The sequence below is a fragment of the Mytilus trossulus genome, chromosome 1, assembly GCF_036588685.1.
Source record: "Mytilus trossulus isolate FHL-02 chromosome 1, PNRI_Mtr1.1.1.hap1, whole genome shotgun sequence".
Taxonomy (NCBI): domain Eukaryota; kingdom Metazoa; phylum Mollusca; class Bivalvia; order Mytilida; family Mytilidae; genus Mytilus; species Mytilus trossulus.
This window is the reverse complement of record NC_086373.1, coordinates 66,142,394-66,164,330: the sequence shown is the minus strand read 5'-3', so window position 1 is coordinate 66,164,330 and position 21,937 is coordinate 66,142,394. Positions and strand designations below refer to the sequence as shown.

Here is a 21,937-nt window from a genome sequence, read left to right as displayed (position 1 = left end):
TTTCATCTTAATCTTTTAGATGTTGGGGATTGATATTTTAGTCTAAGATGCATGATTATTTTTATTAGTTGTTATTGGCTTTGAACTAGCTGTCGGTAACTGAGAGTACTTTTAGATATGTACTTAGTGTCGTTTTGATGTGGGGATGTGTAAGTACCCTGCCACGTCCCTCTATGTTTTTGTTAGATGTATTGATTTGATGAATGAAGCCTTTGTTTTAGCTATATTTTATAGTTTGTCCCTATACAGTACTGTTACACTACTGTCCGATGTTAGGGGGTGGTTGGCGCCTCCATACTATATTTACTCCGCCTCATTCTGTCTGTTTCTGTCATAAATCAAGAGCCTGTATTTCAGTGGTTGTCTTTTGTTGTTGTATAAAATATTTGTTTTAGCTCATTATTTTGTTCATACATCAGGCCGTTAGTTTTCTCTATTGTATTGTTTTGCGTTTGTCATTTCGGGGTCTTTTATAGCTGACTAGTATGCACTACGGATTCTTTTCGCATTTTTAAAGACCGGTGACCTATATTAATTTCTGTGTCATTTTTGTACGTAGTGGATGTTTAACTGGCAATCGTACCACATCTTTTTATTTTTATATTATATTTTGTAGATGTTATTTCTTAAATATTGCTAAAAATATGCATGCAAGGCCTGTCAAGATTTTTCAAAATCGTCACATCTGATTATATGCAGTGTGACAGAATCATCAATGTAAATCGACTAAGAAAATAGTAAAGTACTTAACAAAACTTAATGTGAAAATGAACGTATTATTAAACACATCCATATCTTAAATAACCAAGTTAAAGAAAGCTAGCAAGATATGACACAAACTGAAGGATAATAAATTTACTTCTCATAAATCAAGCAGATTTATTGTATTGTATATAGTTTCAGCAACCGATTTTGAAGTTTAGATACTTATTATAGTGACTGGTGGATTTGTCGTGATAACTAAACGATACTGTTCGTAAAAGAAAGCAATAAACAAAGAACTTATCACATATTTATATCGTTTATTATACATTTTCTGAAACCTCCAGGATCTGACACTACAGTGCATCCTTAACAAAATCATCTCTCCAATATGAGGAGAATTGTACATTGTTATCTCTTTTATCGAGAGCACTTTTAAATGTCTTTGAATTTGAAATACACAAAATATAAATTGCATGATGTGTTAAATGAGATGTGGCATGAAATCGTTCAGATTGCATAATAGTTAAATTGCATTGAACAAATTCAAAATTGCTTAATCAATTAAAATATCTTTTTGCCAAAATTAGATTATAGCAATATTCCTTGTGTTTAATTTCCTTTTTCACAACACAGAAATAATACATTTAATTGATTGAATAGATGATGAATTTTCAACATTGTAACAGTTTTCAAGGAACAACTGTCAAGATCAATTAAGTTTTTAAATTAAGAGGTATATTGGCCAATTTCTACTGTATTTGATTCGCTATTTCACAAATGATCAAAATCTAAAAGAAATAGTATTTTAGAGAGTCTATATTATATATTTCAAACATTCTTCAATAATTTTACTTGCAGCCGGTATTCAGAGCTACATGTTGCGCTTCAGAAGGCATTTTGAAAAATATGGTGATGCGTTTGGAAATAGCCATGTTTGACCGTTGAAGTACACATGCAACGAGCAATGTTTCTGTGAATTTTTACAGAGATTAAAAAAGCTTTTGAAATATGAAATAAATTATATGTTCTCTCTGATGATAGAATGTATAAAAATTAGCATTTCAACCTCTCATTTGATTTGTCACTATTAGTCAATTCAACTACAAATACATATTTCAATACTCAATCTGAATATATTTGCAGTGGTGTAAATATAAATGTAAATGCAACTCCTATACATACATTTGATTCAAATATACATTATGTAAGTAACAATATATGTACCAAATTAAAGATGAAACTACACATAATAAAATAAGTTGTACGGGTTTTGCAATATTCATTGTCTGAAATGAAAGTCGGATTTTAGTTGTACTGTCACTATCACCCGTCAAAAAATACTTTGCATACATTACAACGTTTAATCCTAATATGAAATGACTGAAACTCAATCCTCTTAAAACATCCACACGCAAACATACATTCTACAATTAACCTGCACATCCACCGCATCCTCCACAACTACCACACGCTCCGCCACAACCGCCACAGCCACCACAACCACCACACCCTCCACAACCTCCACAAGCTCCTGCCTCGCCTCCCGCCTCGGCGGCAACCTCAGCACCAGTATCACCGATGTCACCAGCAGACGCTTCACCAGGTGCTTCTATCGTGTTTTGAGCCTCAGTCATTGGTTCTGTACCAAGTTCTTCAGCTATAGCATCACCAAAATCGACACCCATTCCGTATCCAACCATTTCAGTTTCGTCCTTTGATGAACACGGACCATTTCTATTCCGCAGTTGAAGTTTTCTTATGAATTGATTGGTTGGCGCTTCTACCGAATACCCTGCAGCGACTACTAGCCCTAGATCGCTGGAGGGAATGGAGCGTATTAGTTTCATTCCTCTCATTGGCGTTGTATTTTCACCTAGTTTCTTTAGTTTCTTCCTTGGTTGGCAGAGAACATGAAGTAATGCAACACCAAAAGCCATAGTAAGATTCTCAGCGACTTCTCCGTTTTCAGAAGATATGGTAAGGACGCCATTTTGAAGGTCCACATTTGAATCGCCAAGATTAAACTTGAATAGATTTTCCAAGTAAGGTAAGGCTAAATGGTTCCAGTGTCCACTCTTTATATGGAAGAATCGGATCGTCAATGTACCTGGACTTCCTTTAAGTCCCTTTTGAGCTGTAAAAGAGATGAGTGCCTATAGATATTTTTAAGAATATTTTGTTGGAAGTAGTATTTTCCAATTACTTATCTGCTTTTTTTGTCATCATTTGATAGATTTTGTTTTTATTTTATCTATATGATGTTATCGACGGATTTTTTTTTGTAATTGCTTGTTTATTTAGTTATCAGCTTATAATTGTCTGCATTTCATTTTTCTTCACGAACATATGTTTAACCATGGAAGTATTATATTGACAGGAACTCCAACGAAAAATTAGCACATTCCCATCCCACTGATTTCTTTAAGAAAATAAAAGGTTCCGACTCAGTTTGTCAAGTACGTGATAACTCCTTTGTGGGGTATCTGTGATGCCGCCTTCGCCTGTTCCTTTAACTGAAGCTGGTCTTATCACGTGATTTGGTATCGATTGTCTTATCTACCTACCAATGTAAATAAACACGGAAACTCCCGTGGTTATTTGTGAATCGCCACATGAATAACAACACCTGTGTCCGTTCAATAAATGAAGAACAAAGCTGAAAAGATCGAAAAAATAGGTCCACATTTAACAGAATGACATAAGAAAATTAACTGCATTCGGAAAGAGGGCAAGCTTATTTTTAGTTTTGTTGAGAATGTTTTAATCATTGGAACTTGGAAATCGGGAAATATCCGATTTTGAAAATTACATGATTCTGAAGAAGAGTGTTAGCAGAAAATAATGGGATGCGCGTGTTGTGTGCCAGATATTGCCAGATTACTTAAATTTTAAGTTAAAGATTGTAAACTTTATCGAGTGTAACACAAATATTTATGGTTTTCTCTATCGTAAAATATCGTAAAATATCGAAAAATGTAAACTTATTTATCAAATATGTTTTAAAGACTAAAAGAGGTTAATAATACAAAGCAATATCAGGTTACGAGACATACAGATGAATTGTTACACCTTTTATGATAATTCCAAAGTTGCAAACAACCTTAAACATTCAATCTAGTCCGAGATTACTCTGACGTCTGACAGATTTATTTTTACGGATGGCTTTAAATATTTCTTGATGCATTTAAAGATCGATCATCATGATGGTCCCTTACTTGGCAGTTTAAGTTTTTTTTATCATGGAAACCAAATTAGAATTTATTTGTGTTTAAAAGCTTTTACAGTTCTGAAACATCTTACACCGTATGCTACGCAATTTATTTTTCTATTTCTTGTTTAATTGCATGAAATATTTGCCATTGGACTTTCAGTAAAGATCAGTAAACAATAAATCAATATATTTGATATTTTTCGGATCAAAGCTCTTTAACCCCGTACTCTCGGCCAACTTTTGGATTAAATTTTTGTTGGAAAGAATTTCCTTAAACACTTCATTAGAATATTTGTCAAAGATAGCAGTAAAACCTGATAATAATTAGTAACTGATCAAAAACTTTTCCGTTTACTTTACATGAAAATTTTATGATTTGCAAGACTAACATGTATATTATATAACAGTAACGCGTGTTTAGCCAACGGCCCTTTCATGAATAAAAATCTTACTATTTTAAAATTTCAACTAAAACTGAAATGTTTATGGATTGTCAGTAGTTTTACTCTTCAGAGTTTTTTTTGTTTTTTTATGTTTGGTGAAAACAGTCGCGGGGATTTCGTTTCGTTTCTTTTTAATTGTTTTAAAGCAGCAATACCCGTAAAAACTGATATATTTGTCATTCACAGGGTCGGTAAATGTCATTTCCTTGACAATTTTAGTACACATCCGGTTATTTCGGTATGTTCCGTAATTACGATCATTCACGACGTTCCAAAATTTTGATCGGAACCCATGCATCCATAAGACATGTCGAGTTAATTAACAGATACTTAACGATTTTGCGGCATCGCACTATAAACGTATGAAGTCCGCTTGTTGGAGTTCCTGTCAATATAATACTTCCATGGTTTAACAGTATTGCATCATAACATTCAATATGAAAAGTTTATTACGTAACTTGGATTTATTTTACCATGATAATAAACATAGATTTTATCAGTAAATAGTTTTAAATAAGTACAAACTAACTTTCAGCATTACCTCTGGTTCCTGGCTTTCCTCTCCGGAACCCAGTCCACTGTCCAATCAGAATTCCCCAGTCCCCCTCCTCTGTTTTGATCAACAAAGCACGTTGACCTTGTTTGGAATTCAGTGATGGACAAGATTTAGGGTCTGAAACCTATGAAATTAAAAAACAATATAAGTTTAAAACAGCAAAAAAAATAAGAGGCTTTTTTTCATATAAACATGAAAATGTGAATTTTCTTAAAACATGAGCATTGGTATTTCAAACACATTTTCACTTGTTTCAGTGGTACCTCATAGATATTCAACAACATGTGTATATGTTCTATGTTAAAGCTCTGGTATTATCCTAATTGTATTTTTTTACTATAGAGCGTATATATCTTACACACATGATTTCTTCTGAAGATAAATTATAATATTGGTTAAAAGCATCTATGGTTTTGTAATTTGTCTTAAAGTTTGTAGGCTGCATGTATACAGATAATATAAAATAATATGATATATGATATGAATACCAATGAGAAAATTCTCCACAAGAGACCAAAAGACATAGAAGTTAACAATTATAGGTTATCGTACGGCCTTCAACAAAGAGATGATCCAAAGGCGCATAGTCGGCTATAAAAGGCACCTAAATGACAAATGTAAAACAATTTAAAAGAATAAACTAACGGCCTAACAGAAATAAAGATACTAGTAAGAAGATGTGGAAAGAATGCCAATGAGACAACTCTCCACAATAGACCAAATTGAATGACTCAGAAATTAACAACTATCAATCACTTTACGGCCTTCAACAATGCACAAAGCCCATACCGCATAGTCATCTATAGAAGACCTATTAATCACAAATGTAAAACAATTCAAAGGAGAATATTAATTAATGTACAAAAAATTAACGAAATTTGATATGTAACACAGCAACAAACGACAACCACTGAATTACAGGCTCATCACTTTGAACAGGCATGTACATACATAATGTGGCGGGATAAAACGTATAATCGGGAACTATGAAAAATCAGTTGAAAAAAGCTTAACTCATCAGATGGATACAAATAGAAATGATTATCATATAACGAAAACACGTGCCCAGGTAATTGTACATCCCAACAATAAAAAGACATAAAGTAAAAATCTGAGAGTATACGCAAAAAACTTCATTTTTGTTTGCCAGAAACATGAGTACACATACACGTCTGTTTTTCTTAAGGAGATGTATAAATAGACCACCGAAATGTTAAATATGCACTTATATGTAGCCACTTCAAAGAGATAATTTAACTCTATACTGGAAAACAAACTGACATTGCATGGCTAAAAACGACCAACAAACAAACAACAGTTCTTCATACACAACAAAGAGAACTACAGACTGAACATCGGCTTGCAAAGCAAAGGTTGTGTTTGTATAGACAAAAAAAACATTACGTGATACATTTTATACGTCCAAAACGCTATTTGGATTTCCCTTCATCGGGAACGCTCATAGCCAAGTATCTGAAAGTCTGACTGTATAAGACTGGAAACAGTTAAGAGCTATATGACAAAAAGAGACATTAAAAAATAGCCAAAGTCATATAGTATCAACTTTGCTAAAGGGTACATTAGTTTCCATTAAACAAGTACGAAACAATATATTTAGAAAGTCAAATGTAAACAACTTTACAGAGCAGAAACAGCATCTAGATTAGTTCCTATCTCAATAGATACATAGATGTTTCAGAAATGATGCTCTTTAAACCTAATTGTAATATTTGGTCTCGAGCATTACTGAAGATATATTAATTGTCGAAGTAAAATGGTTAACTTAAATGTTATTATTTTAAATGTATACATGTGATTTCTTTATGATTTGTTTACATATATATCTGTATATTTTATTGTAATCTTATTAATGTAAACTCCCACTTTTCTGTTAGATAATTCATGATTGGGAAAGAAGCCAACAAGTCTATACCCTCTAGACGAAAATGTTCTCTATTTCACAAACTGGTTCAGTAACATTAACTTAGATACTCAATAAACATACATAGCCGTTAGCTTTCAGGTTTAGGATATTAATCAAATCTTAACAACAGTAACATATCAGATTCAATGTGTTGACAGGTACTAAAGAGAATTAATTTTGATGACTTTTAAAAAAAGATCTGCGGTTGATTTGTCAAGGAGACCCCAACAGCAACATATCAGATTGAAAGTGTTAAAAGGTTTCGGAGAGATATTTTAAAGATTACTAAAACAGTCGGGGGTTTAACTCAATGAGACAGAAACCCAACAGTAACATGGCAGATTCGAAGTGTTCCGGAGAGATATCATAAAGATTACTAAAACAGTCGGGGGTTTATCTCAATTAGACAGAAACCCAACAGTAACATGGCAGATTCGAGGGGCTTGAAAATTACTAGTTAAAGAGAGCATTAATTAAGATGGCTTAAAAAGGATCTGGGTTATATATTTCAATGATACAGTAACTCAACAGTGAAAAATCAGACTGAAAGTGCTGAAAGGTACTTAGTACTTATAGAGAGATCTGGGGTTAATTTGTCAATGAGACAGCAACCCTGACAGTTATATATCAGATTCAAAGAGCTGAAAGGTGCTACAGTGGGTTAATTTGTCAATAAGACAGTAACCCAAAAGTACAAAATACCAAAAGACATCTACTCGTCAACCTATGGTCTTCAACTAAAGACAGGTGTCAAACATATGTTTGTCCTAAACTTGCACGAATTGATTGGCACTGGATATCTAACAAGCATACATAAATTAAAACAATAGTTCAATACAAAACTGTTACCATTTAGTTTTTACAGCTTACCTCAGTAGAACATGGTAACTGTTCTGGACCAATCAAATGTGCCACTGTTACCATTTTGTCATGGTAGAACACTTGTATCGCTGACATCAGTAACGGTATACTGTGTATTACTCGACATGTAAACGTCATCTCTCCCATGTGATTAACAAACCTGTAGATATAAAACACTGCAACATGTTTTCGTGATTTGCTTGTTCTTTCCGTTTTTAATCTTATTTTGTTTTTAGTGTCCCTAGTCACTGACTTAGCATATCCGTAAATAAATTCTGTGAGAACAAGAAAATTTGGTAGCATTTTATTTCAATATATGAGCATAATGAGCATATATGAGCATAAATTAACCGGTAACTTTATTGAAGAATGTTAAAAAGTTGTGTAAGAGACCAAAACATCATCAAAGATACCAGGCTAACAATTTGTGACGCCAGACGCGCATTTCGTCCGCACAAGTGGCGCTCAAATCCATGCAAAGTTTGAAGCAAAAAATCTGAAACATTGTGGCAATACCTCTAAGGCCATATATGCTTGTGGTAAAACTTCCTTAACTTTCTTATAACTGAACATTTTGCAACACAAAACTTTACAGAAATTAACCGGATCGTCAATGCATAAATTCTGGTTGAAGAGTATTTTAGAAACAAAAAGTCCAAAACGGTAAGTAGATTATTTTTTTTAAATGAGGATGAACGAATGGTTGACTGTTGAATGTGCAATGGCAAATATAATACATATTCAGGACGAGAACGTGATAACAAGATATGGATATAAGATAAGATAAGATAAGATTTATTTTATTAAAGTGTCACCATCCATTACAATATCAATATATACATATACACATAAAGTCATAAGAACCCAACATTTATGTAAAAGGATGCCAGCCGAAAACGACTTATGAGACACTATCATTAAAACAAACATCTAATACATACATAAAAGGACAGCTTTGATACATTTAAAATGTATTTCGTAAATTAAAAAAAAAAAAAAAATAACAAAACCCAGCTTTGTACAAGACAGACGTTCTAGTATGCAATGTTAGAGTCTGCAAGAAGGCATGCCACCATACCCGGATATAATTATATATATAGATTCATACTTCTAATGACACGTGATTAGCCGAGAAGCCGCAAATACGAATTTTCAAGTCTTTGGTTTGACTCAGCCAGGGTTCAAACCCACGACCTCCCAAGACTGGTCTCCCAAGATAGATAAATAAGGGCAAATAATTTGGAATGGTTTTTTGTCTCATTTTTCTGTTATTTGTTATGCAATTCTCCTTAGTTTATTTTCTTGTCACTGACCTCATTATGTTTTAATAATTAATTGTAATGGGTTATAATTTTCCGTCTATTACATTAACGATGCCATTTTCACTGCACCAGATGCACATTTCTTCATAAATTCATTATTTTATATTCATTAATTTAGATCAAACAGTCATGAATGTTACTATAAAATATACGAGTCACTAAATGAGGGTATAGATGGGGTTTACAGAATAGAGAATAATGGACCAAGACTACAGAAAACGGTGGTGCAAAAATAAAAAAAATGAAAGACAATGGCCAAAATAAATAAAGAATGGGTTAAATACAGAGATGAAGTGAAAATAGAAAATACATTGTAACTTACTTGTGTGATGCAACTACACAGTTATTATCTTGTCCTGCTGGTAGCCTAGGCAACGGAATTGGTCCCCACAATTGTCGTATATTTTCAGGCATGATGCAATACTTTCTATCGAAGTTTCCATTCTTTAAAAATAAGAAACACGGTCCCGGTTTATCATACACGTGAATATTCCCATTGAAATTCAAAGTTATATTCTTTTCTTCGTTTAGAACTAATGTTTCTGATAATTCAGTATCACATCCGGTGTTTGATTCAGCTAATGGAAGAACGTGAAATTTGGCCTCTGCTGTTTCGATGGTAGCACTAAAACACATGCGTTTTGGTTGATGTATAAGTTTGAATTTCAAATAGTTGTAGTCTTTTGTGTCAAATTCAAACTCAATTCCCTTTTTCTTGTCCCAGTGACTAGGTAGGCCTTTAAAATTCAATATTACAGGGCCTTCTTTATCATTGGAAACATATTGAACTTTTAACTTGTAACTTTTTATGATTTCAGGTAAGTTCTCAATTTGTATGTTGTCTAGTTTAACTTTTGCTCTCTTTGTTGAAAACGACATTACGTCACTTGAAGACAGTCTATGCAGCTGTCCCATTGGAGGATCTCCTCTGTACATTGCTCCGTTACGGGAAAAACTTTCGTTGTATGCTTCTTGCCAAAATTGCTTTGTTTTAGACTCGGCTCTCAGTAATCTAGATCCAGAGCTTCGATCGTTTACGGAGTCGTCATGATTGAACATTTTGCCTAATATCCTTTCAGTGTCTTTTTTATAAACTATAGGATGAAGTTGATGTGTGTGCCATATCAAATCATTATCGTAACAAGGAACAAAAAATAGTCCTGGATGTTGAACTTTCAAGAACAATAATTTCTTATACCGCTTGACAGCTTGCCTTAAAAAGTTTTTGTCATGATAATGTGGAAGGCTAACTTGATAATTAAACGCTGACTGTCGTATAGCTGCGGAAACAACATCATATGTCAACTTACTTTCCCACATATCAACACTATCCCTCTCCTCCTCTGGAGATTCGTCCTCATTTTGGTCAACATTTATCTCAAAAGGGGTATCTGGGTATTTTGCTTCCCATAGCTTTTTTGAAATTTCAAGATGCTTTTGTCTCTCTTTGTCCTTGACAATCACATGATTAACGGTTTTACCTACAAGATTTTTACAGTCCTTTTCGTAGCATATTGGTGATAGCATATGACAATGCCAAATCCATTCTATATCTAGAGGGGCTGTTAAAACCTTTTCGTTGTGTTCCGCGGCCAAATCTAACCAAAACTGTTCATATCGACGCAAAGCTCGACGTAGAAGCGGAACGTGAAATAAGCTTCTGTGTTTGTTGATGTTTTTAAGAAATTGTAAGTGACTTAGAGCGCCCTCTATGATATCTACTCCAAAATGAATAGATTTGTAGCTGGCTACTGTTATTGTCTCCTCAGAGTCCATCTGAAATAAACAAAAAACAAGTTGTGATTTTACTTAATATTATACTTAACTTACTTAATGATATTTAATGATGTTTTCCGGTATAGGATCCCTACAGTTTCTCTGCACCAAACTCATAGTTTTAAAGAAAGGTTATGCGAGTCAAAAACCGAGAAATAGGTAAAGATCCATGAAGATATATAGATATGTGTTTAACACTGTCGATTTGTGAGCACAACAATGCATTGTAACACAAATCAGGATTAATTGCTTTGTTCATCGTGATAGTTTTCACAGGGCAACAATATGTTTTCGTCAAGATAGCTATAACAGGGCAACTCTTTGTTCATTAAGGTAGCTGGTTTCATGTACAATGTATACCCCCGACGAAAATGAATAAGTCTTTGAAATGAAATCGTGTGTTGAAAAATATAAAAATATAGAATGTGAAGTATTCTAGATAAGTTGAAATTAACTCTTTTGTTTCAAGAAGTACTGATAATACCGGTATTCACTACATAATTATTCTTTCTTTCTTTGACATCGTTGATCAACTTTAGGGTAAAAGCAACCATGCGAAACAACACATAACAATTATCTCAGAATTCAGCGTATTGAATGTTGAGAAGATTCACGTCTATGGTAAGTCCGACTACAAATTTATTGTTTGAGCATTGGACCAAGAAGTACAAATATGTATGGTAATGCGATAAAACCATACAAAAGATACCAATTAAATTATAATTAGTTCCATACATTCAGCAGAAGATGTATGATAATGAAATTAAATCAATTAATATTTCATAAGCGAAAGTATAGATAAAAAAATATCTAGTAAAGAAACAACTGTTTTGAGACATTTTATAATTGAAGACAACTATTATATTATCTTTTATTTCAGCATCAGGTTTTTTCCAAATTTTTGTAAGCTTGCATGTCTCCCCCTTTTTTCCTATCAATGTTGGTTATGTATTCATCTTTGCTTCGTTACAAAATATGCATCAGTTTTCTGCTGATTATAAACTTTTAAAAGCTTAAAATGCTTTTATAGATTGTTTTAATCTTACAAAGGATAACAAATCTTTTAAATCTAAAAGATTATATATCAACGCCTGCATTAACTTGTATAAGAGTTCTAACGTACTTATGTCTTACAGTAAAACCTTTTATAAAAATCGATTTTTCCCACTAGTCTTATAAATAGATACAGAATTATACGGGCATTTAACAACTCTAAAAACATATCAAATACATATAAAATAGATAAAATGCATAAAAATGTGTTACCTTGAAAAATCTGCGCCTCATCTTGAAATAATGGTGTATATCTGACGAACTGAGGTTGAAACTTCTGTTTTGTCAATTAAAATGCGTGTATGAATTGTGTAATTGATAACCCAATGAATTGCTTAAGTTCTGGTTAATTAGTGAAATGCCATGTACAGTTCTATAGTATATATCTTCCATCTAAAACTATTAATACTTAGTTGATTTTCTGTGTGGTTTGCATGTTTATGAAACTCCCAATTGATGACTGACAACAACCTATTTCATTATTAATACTTAATTTCTATGATTTATTACTCTCAGTTTAGCATCAAACAGTCGCTTCATGGATTTCCAATGAAAGTGGAATCAAAACATTACTTTTTATGTGTTTATGTATTCAATTATGGATAATTATATTGCATCGTTTGATTAAATAAATATGGTTATATTCCAACTTTAGACAAAAAAAACTAATAGATCACCAGATAATTATAGATGTATATTTTAAGTCAACGAAAAGTACAAATGTACCATAAAAACATGAAAAAAACAATTTATAAATTTTAGGCGTCCATAGCGCTTTTCTATATCTTTACCTTCAAAAGGAACGTTCAGATCTGGTTTAGTTTAGTTTGTATAAAAAGACAGACACATAACGAATATGGCTGGGTTAAACATGTTTCTTCCTAACTTGGGTCTAATAATGAAAATAACACTTAATAAATCTGGTGTATTCCAAGTGCGTTTCTGGATTTGCCTTCGTTAAAATTGCTCAAACCCCGAAATTTGAAAGTCAATGATGCATTTTCTTCTTGAAGGCCTGAAAAGCTATTTGACCAAATACGAAAGTAAAGTATTCTATTAGTCACATAGGTGCAAAACAAAACAAAACAAATGTCTTTAATGTTTCCTGCACTGTGTTTTCTACATTAAACTGAAATATTACGCAATTATAAACACTGTATTACTTCAAACCATCTGTTTTAAGCATAAACATGCAAGTTTTTACGTTTATTTATTTTTTAGAAACCTTGAAAAATTAATAGCTTTAAAACATTAAAATTTTGATTGAAAACAATGGATATGCATTAGCGATTACTACATGCTTTAAGTATAGTAGAGGTTTATTCTAAAGTTATCGTGTGCATCTCATTGCTTTCTCGTGCTGGTTTTGGCACGAGACTCGCTGATTCAATTCCGTATCGTTTGAAACAAATCATTATAGAAATGCCAACACGTGCTCTGTCAGTTAAAAAGATAGTGAGATAATTTAGAAAAATGAAATGATTTAGAAATTTTTTGCAAGGTCTGGAGGTAATAAATTTATTATTTTAAATTAATGATGACATAAGATGTGCACGGAATTAAATTGTATTATCAAAAATATTGAGATTTATCATTACAGCATTTACAATTGGCATATTCTAAAATATTGTCTGATCTTTTGATCTGATCGTGTAGGAATCTTGCGAATATGGTTTATGGCATGATGTATTATCAAATAATGACAGACTTGAATAAAAAGGCTTACTGATGCAGATGAAATATAAAGCTATTTGTAAAGTACACTTCCCCCTTCTTCGAGATTGTTTCATCGGGAATATACTATTCAAACAAATCATTTCTGCTGTTATTTTATTTTTGGCGTTGAGCTCATTTCTAACCGACAAGGATGCAATTATTTTCTCGCGATTTTCCAACTCAGCTAATGTATATTATGTTTCGCGATTTTCCTACTTAGCTGATGTAGAAATATATCTAGATAACGAAAGTTGAGAAGCTTGTCGCATAATCTTCAATAATTAACGTAGACTTGCATATATAGTGCGAAAGATCATGCAGACAAGACCAAAAAACCTGTTAATAAGCAAACATGTGCAATACCAGAAAAATATATGACGAACAAGACTCAGTAATTTAGGCATCAGTCACACTGTAAAGTTTTACTACGTTTTAAGTTGCTACGTTTCAACTACATTTTGAATAAAAATGTCCCGTTATTTTGAAAGCTAGGTTTTAGCTACGTTCTTTCAAGATTTGCTACGCATTAGTACTGTAGACCCACGTACGTTTCCACTAAACATTGATATGTTTTGGTACACAGTAAGCACATTATGATGCGTTCCACTCAGCTTTGATACGTATTTACTAAGTTTCTAGTGCGTTCCAATTTTCGCTACGTTTGTTGTTGAATTTTCAAAACATAAGAGGCAGATCCAGTTTTGAACAAAGGATCACTACGTTTCGATAAGCTGTGTTACGTGTATTCCCGTTTCGATACGCTTTCAAAACGTAATAAAACGTAGCTCTTGAAACGGACTGTGACTGGGGCTCTAAAGAAATTTAGATTCGTGTAACTGGATAGATGGAAGATTGTGAGAGTATAAAAAACGTAGATAAGACACCAAACCTAAAACCGAATAGACATTGGCCCCGCATCTCGATTTGGCGCGCTTTTGCTCGTATAGTGAAATAATCCTTAAATATATTTTGCCCACTTTTGTATAGCGAGCGAAGATATAACTATAAAGTTTAGTTTTGTATAATAATATTTGTTTATTTTGTTTTTTATGCTTTTTGCTGTGCGTGTAATGATTTTGTGTCATATGTAGATACCCCATATTCTAATGGGTTTTTTTCTACTATGTCCTTAATAAAAAAAAATTGAAATGGTTATTTCTCTGGGTGGAAATAACCGTTTCTCGATTTCGATGATGGATTCATATAAACTTTTGATGAAGACCATTAATTTTTATTAATAATTGTGCAATATTTTAGATACAGGAAGCAAGACCAAAGAAATAAATTAGCTAATATACTAATAATATCATAAACGCAAACATCGATTTTTTTTTATTGTATATATATGTCACAAAATATATTAATGTTTGGAACAGCACGATTGCGTGCAAAGCCTCTTCAATAAACATGTGTACAGAACGTCAATAGTGTAAAATCAAACATTTTTTGTAATTAAAAGTTCCAGAAAATTAGTTCATATCAACGTACTTAGTACTTTGATATAAAAAGAAGATGTGGTATGATTGCCAATGAGAAAACTGTCCATGCACAAGAGACCAAAATGACACAGAAATTAACAACTATATGTCACCGTACGGCCTTCAACAATGAGCAAAGCCCATACCGCATTTGAGCCTGCTTTCAGTTGCAGCAGGCATTTTCATACGGTATACTGGTGTTTACTTTCTGTTTGTGTACTAATGTTTGGTATCTGTTATGCTGTTATGTTAGAGTCAATTGTTTTTTTTTTTCCTAAATGCATTTTTATTGTATGTTCTTATATACACCTTTTGTTTGCTCACTTATCAAGAATTAAGGGTGAGATAAAAAAAAATCAAAGAGGCTGTCAGAGTGAGAGCAAATCGGATTTTACTGCAGAGGTCGATCCTTGAACAGTTAAGCACATATGGGCCAAATATTTAAGCTTAAAACAGCTCTGAATTTGGATTGTAATTGAATATTTGAAACAGAAATAAATGTGGTCAAAGAACTGAAAAAATTCAAATTGGACATTTATCTATTATTTATGGTCCTATATCCAATTTTGCTATTGAAAGGTCTACGACTTAAGCTTAAAACGTGAAAATTAAACTTGAGCTTCATTTAGTCACAGGAAACAACATTTCCAAATTTTAAAAGATTTCATCTTAATGAGCGGACACTGTTTTGAAAACCGCCCTCCAGCCAGCTCGCCCGCCGTATACATCCGAAAGTCAATTACTGATTTTTCTTTCAAAAATCCGATTTAAAAAAGACAGTTAAATCCCAATTGATATTCGCATGCCTGTCTAAAATCAGTTGTCTTATGTCATTATATCAATTCTGTTTCTTTGTTGTTTTGTTGTTTTGTTGTGTGTTGTTTTTTGTATGTGGTTTTGTTGTGTGTTGTTTTTTGTATGTTGTTTTGTTGTTTTGTTGTTTGTTGATTGATGTATTGTTTCTTTGTTGTTGTTTTTTTGTTTTTTTTGAGAATCTGGCTTTATTGGCAGGTCTTTTATAGTGTATGTTTAACTTAGTCTTGAGTTATTCGGGACGATTTACAACTTGATATACTGCATAAAATGCTTTCTATATAGTGAGGTTGCCCTCGAGATATGTATCGTGAATTTATCTTAATTAGACTGGTATCAAGCTATTTTTTTGTGAAACAAAAGGTGTACAGTACCGGTTCCAGTGCTTTCGCAACAGTGATGCTTTCCAAATAACCTCCATCAGATACATTCGATACTATAAACATTTTGGAAGACAGCATATGAAATGGACAATAACACACAAAACAGGAAACGGTCATTTACAACAAATACCGCACAAGGGGAACTCTGTCTTAGTCTATAAAAACCTAAATACTCAAACATAATAACAAAATGTATGATATATATAGTTATAAATCATGTCAGTACCGGATCGAGCACTAGTTATTTGTTTGATTATACCCTTGGGGACTAGTAGTGAATAAAAAATAGGAAGATGTGGTATGATTGCCAATCAAACAACTCTCAACCAGAGATTAAATGACGTAGAAGCAAACATACATATATAGGTCACTGTCCGGTTTTTAAGGATAAGCGAAACCCATATCGCATTTAGAATTCCGCTTAAAACAGTACCGACTCAATTATAATGGACATGAACAATCTCCGTTATATACCCCACCCCACCCCAAAATCTATCCTTGCAACCCTGAAATCAAGAAGCGAATATAAAACTTCCAATCTTTAAAAAACCAGAACAGAAAAGATCATAGTAAATTGAGCTTTTCAACAAATAGTCATATGGAGATGATACCGGTATTTAAACGAAAGATAACCAAAGTAGAAATGCATGGGTTTTATTGTGGTAGCAGCGTAGTTTGTCAAATTGCATATTCGTGATCGCTTGAGGTGTAGTTAAAGTATTAAAACCAATGTCCTTTTAAAGCTGTAGGATAAAAAGATCATTCACTCTCGAAAAAAACATAAATGAAAAAGAAGGGGTGTGTTTTAATGATTCATGACACAAAATTACACCCACTCATCAATTATACCCAAAAGCAAAGAAACTGCGCTCTTTTATTCATGACTTTCATTTCAAAGTCAAATGCATATATGCCTTTGACACGGATATTGATGTGAATGTATATAATACGATTGGTTTAAAATTTTGATTTAAAAAACTGTCCGAATTAATTAACATAAAAGAAAGAATTTGGAGTAAGTTAATAAAGTTTATGGATACCTTAAAGATATAACCATCGAGAAAAAATGTAAATTATGGTTCGTATTGAAGATAGAATGATGATTTTATAAATTTCAAATATCTCAAAGAAACACACAAAGTAATAATTAATCATGTTTCAAACATATTTCTTCTAACTTCTATATTAATCAATTTTACTAAAACTCAGACATGCAATTTGATTAATTTGAAATTTTGAAAAAAAAGGAGGACATAGACTGTATGGGATATTTATTAATTATCGACATGAAGAAATATATCTTTAAACAATACTGTAATTTTGCTAGAAAAAATATAATGTGTGACTATAGCAGCAAGAGAGTTCTTACATTGCTGTTGAATGGTATACTTACGTAGAAGCTATCAAATATGTGATGGCTCCATCTAGATAAGAAATTGTGTATAGGTTTAGTGATACATCAGATTTCGACATAAAAAGATGAAGATTTCAATACTTTGCGTACGTAATTAAGTGATTTTTACAATAATGAACTCAATTATACAACTATCTTACATAAGCTGAGGTATAAAAGCAAAGGATACTTACATTTTTATATACATTGATTTAATATCCTAAAAAAAACTACACGCCGCATCTATTCCTCTAAAGAATTCTGCAAGTTAAATTAAGTAAACACTTGAGCTTATTTTCTGCTAAAAATAACTGAACCGGTTGATGATGTACAAATTCAGCTGCTGAATGGGGGGAAATATTGCCAAAGTTTCCAATAATGTCGTTTTATTGATCTCACACGGAACTACTCATAAAATTATTGAATGAACATTTGCCGAATGATTGATTTGAATGTGGGAGATATTTAGTACATTTATTTTGATCCTAAGATTAATTGGAAACGATTCATGGAATCTGGAAACAGTTTCAGTAAAAGAGAGAAAATGGGGGCAATTTTAATTTGTGTGGTGCAATATAGAAAAGATGATAACTATATATTATAAGATGCATAATCGGTGATTGCAATAGGGGCTAGGGGCGTCTGAGAGATAATATTGAGAACCAACGTATTGGTGTGCCTTTCGCTCTCCTACTTCAAACAACTTTTGAGAGTCGATCAAAATAGTTGAAGCACTATATTTTGATCCTAAAACAGACCAGCGAAACACACTATTTCGTATATTTGTACCATTGCCATAGCTTTTTTTCATCAGTCTCCAAAATATTTCTGACATTTCAACTTTGACTTACAACATTTCTAGACCCCCCTCCACACACACACACAAAAAATAACACAACATCACTAACGAAGACGAGATCAGTGTAAATTCTGTAGTCCGGTGTAATGTTTTCCGTGTAATAATGGATATTACCTCATGCCACTTTTTAGTCAGTTGTTAACTAATTTACAAAGATATAATACATTATGGAGTAATTCAAGGAAAACATATTTTTGATTATTAAAGCCTTGACAAAGATATTAGCTACATATATATTTAAATCACGCCAACACCAATGAACTGGTACTAACTGCATGAAAGAAGTATTTTCAATCAACATTAATTAGAATTGATGACAGGGAACCCATAAAATATCGACTGAAATGTGGCGTAAGGTTCTAAGCAGTGCAAGTTTCATGATTTTATCAATATTTTTGTTTAAAGTCTTTTTGTCGATGTTTCAAGCCTGTTTAACGTTTTTCATGTGACCATGTTAGTGCATCTTGTGGCTTATTGTGTGGTTTTGGTTTGCTCGTTGTTGAAGGCCATGCAGACCTATGGTTGTTGCATGGCTTCTTTGGCATGTGGTCTTTAGTGGAGATTTATCTCATTGGCAATCATACTGCATTTTCAAATTTGTATGCCTATTTTCGAATATATGACACACGCTTTAAAAGCTCCTCTCAGTTAAAAACACTCCGCATAATCTCTTCACTGGTTTTTTTTTGTTTTTTTGGGGTTTTTTTTTATATCGGAGAAAAAAGCATTTACAATCACTTCTAGTTTTTATAGCACGTTGATTCGTTTTCATATTTGCCAGTTCTAAAATACTTTGTTTCGGTAAGCAACCGAAATTTAGATATTTTCGACAGTCAAGTTAGAATTACAAAACTGCTACGTCAGAATGGACAGCTATTCGATTGAAGTGAAGGATAGATTTCAGATCGAAATGATTGTTATATTGAACGTGTAGCTTGGCTATGTATCAGCGCTCTCTGAAAACGATATAGCACGTACACTACTTCAGTATGTAAAAAGAGTAGCTATATATTCCTCAATTCAAAAATAATGTAACTTTGATTGGACTAGCTGAATGTCAAAGTAAACCGTGTAGACAATCGAAATTAAAAATTACACCTACGAGGCAACCGAGTTCTCTTTTAAGATCACATGATACCATTTACCACAAATTTGTATTGATTACTGTCTGCTTAGTTTATTGTTTTATTGAAATAGAATAAATTCGATACAAATTAAATTTTGCACGTTGGGCTGAGGAATGAGTCTGAACAAAGACGTAAGCATTAGTCGGTAGAAGTTGTTTCCGGATGTCATTATTAATCGGCTTGATATAAAAATAAAAGCTTAATTGAAATTGAGTCAGTATGATGTAGTTTTAGAATAGCAATGAAATTGGAAACCAATCAACTTAATGGTTTTCTCTATTGTTGTAAAATTAATATATTTTAATATGAGTTTAAGGTACTGTCTGACTTATGACGAAACATGCCGCCTGAAACATACGACATAATAAGTCGATTAGACTATTCCTTCTGTCTTCACAAAATACGTAATTATTTTTTTCAGGTCATCCATTAGAACAGTATATTGATAAAATTATATACATTTGTATATGGCAACAAAGACGAACAGTATAGTTACAAAAGTCACCAATCATTAATTTTATGCTTTTCTTTACCATTTTTTTATGTCCCACCTACGATAGTAGAAGGGCATTATGTTTTCTGGTCTGTGCGTCCGTTCGTCCGTCTGTCCCGCTTCAGGTTAAAGTTTTTGGTCAAGGTAGTTTTTGATGAAGTTGAAGTCCAATCGACTTCAAACTTGGTACACATGTTCCCTATGATATGATCTTTCTAATTTAAATGCCAAATTAGAGATTTTACCCCAATTTCGCGGTCCACTGAACATAGAAAATGATAGTGTAAGTGGGGCATTTGTGTACTGAGGACACATTCTTGTTTAAAACTATTTTGTCCCAAATCGTAAAGTAACAATTAGAAGCTTTGTATGGCTCCCATGAATAAAAAGGAAAATCACACACGTTTGCACGCGTATTTAAAATATAACAAAGAATAGTTACGTATATTTTGAGATAAAGCAATCTTATACAGTTATTTTGTCTATAAAATGAAATATCAGTGGCCATATACAGAATTTAAACGAGAAAATTTCGGCCTCAAAAAGTAAAAATCAGCCAATGAAAAAATCAAATATCTAGAGATACATGATTATTGTTTTTTTATCATATAGCATTGAACAAAACTAGAACATATAAAATAAGGTTCATATCTATATTAACTTTATTTGAAGAATGTCAAATTTGGTAAAAATGTAGAAAACTTTATTAACAAAGATATCAATATCCATTCAAAGGGAATCATCTCGAGACACCAATATCGGACTGAGAGACAATTAAGGTTGTATGATCATGATGATATGGCATCGATCGTCGATACCAGTGGAGACATGGGAAAACGCTCCAAACGGGTAATATAAATTGCGTTTTTCAATAAGGCATGCTGGCGTTGGTGTGAATGTATGATGAAATCCCCTTTTTGCTTATCCGATTTGCTCCGTGGATTATGATAAAATTCCATTATATTTGGAGTAAGGACTGATTTAAATGTTGGCAAAAATAATTATTGGTCCTCTGATTTCGAGGATTGATTTCGAAGATACAAATTAGTCTGTACAGTTTGACAAAAATTATATATTTCACATCAAAATGTGTTATAAAATTATTTTGAATAAACCTGACCAATGAATCCGAACCTTTTAACATGAATACGAACAAGTTAAATTTAATATGGAATTGAATATTCTCAAATTCTCAATGGATATTATACATTTCTTAGAAGGGCTATCGCAGTTATGATATGCTTCTCCTAATACATCCTACACAAATTGATGAACCGAATACTCTCTGGACACGGCTCCTGGAATGGCTTAATATACAACCATTTACATTTCGTACGTTGTGGTCGGAGCTATAACAAATTACCTCCTGCCTTATTTTTCGTTTATACGTCTAGACGTATTTATATTTATTTTACTGTAGATTACATCAAAACTTTCACTGATATAAGAATCCGTATACTTGATTAGCATCGATCACGTGACACAATCTTGATCAATAAAGAAAATCAAAAGAACTAATCTGATCATATATCATTCTCCAAGGAAAAATATAAAGTTATTTGTGTCTCATTATTCGTTACATCTATCATTGTATACATCACAGAGAACTACAAATGGAAACATCTGATAGAACAATTCCCTTAACATCTTTATGGATGAATAGCAGAAACAGAACATACATCTAGATATACAGATACAAATACGTTGCTACTCGGAAGAAGAAAAGATTCGTCTCACAGTATCATATTAAATAAATTCAATCTAGACATTAGAAATAGAAAATGCATCTATGTATACAAATTCAAGTACGTTGATACTTTTGAA

The 21,937-nt window shown here is 32.6% G+C and overlaps 1 protein-coding gene across 2 annotated transcripts; it reads right to left on the bottom strand.

Annotated features, from left to right (window-relative positions):
- Positions 1–1,008: 1,008 nt before the first annotated feature.
- LOC134682446 (uncharacterized) lies at positions 1,009–17,994 on the bottom strand. Of its 2 annotated transcripts, none has more exons than XM_063541768.1 (5): positions 17,829–17,994; positions 9,345–10,798; positions 7,710–7,860; positions 4,889–5,039; positions 1,009–2,839 (listed from the first exon to the last, which is right to left on the bottom strand). In XM_063541768.1, the coding sequence occupies exons 2-5, from the start codon at positions 10,796–10,798 to the stop codon at positions 2,136–2,138; spliced, it is 2,460 nt and encodes an 819-aa protein (XP_063397838.1). In that variant the 5' UTR covers positions 17,829–17,994; the 3' UTR covers positions 1,009–2,135. The 2 variants fall into 2 exon arrangements, with proteins under 2 accessions (XP_063397838.1, XP_063397839.1); XM_063541769.1 differs by having other exon boundaries at positions 4,901–5,039.
- Positions 17,995–21,937: the final 3,943 nt, after the last annotated feature.

Coding starts and splice junctions, on each gene's coding strand:
- LOC134682446 (XM_063541768.1), bottom strand. CDS start 10,798: ATGGACTCTGAGGAGACAATAACAGTAGCCAGCTACAAATCTATTCAT. Junction 7,861..9,344: donor TGTGTAGTTGCATCACACAA/GTAAGTTACAAT, acceptor TTATATCTACAG/GTTTGTTAATCACATGGGAG. Junction 2,840..4,888: donor AACCAGAGGTAATGCTGAAA/GTTAGTTTGTAC, acceptor TCTCTTTTACAG/CTCAAAAGGGACTTAAAGGA.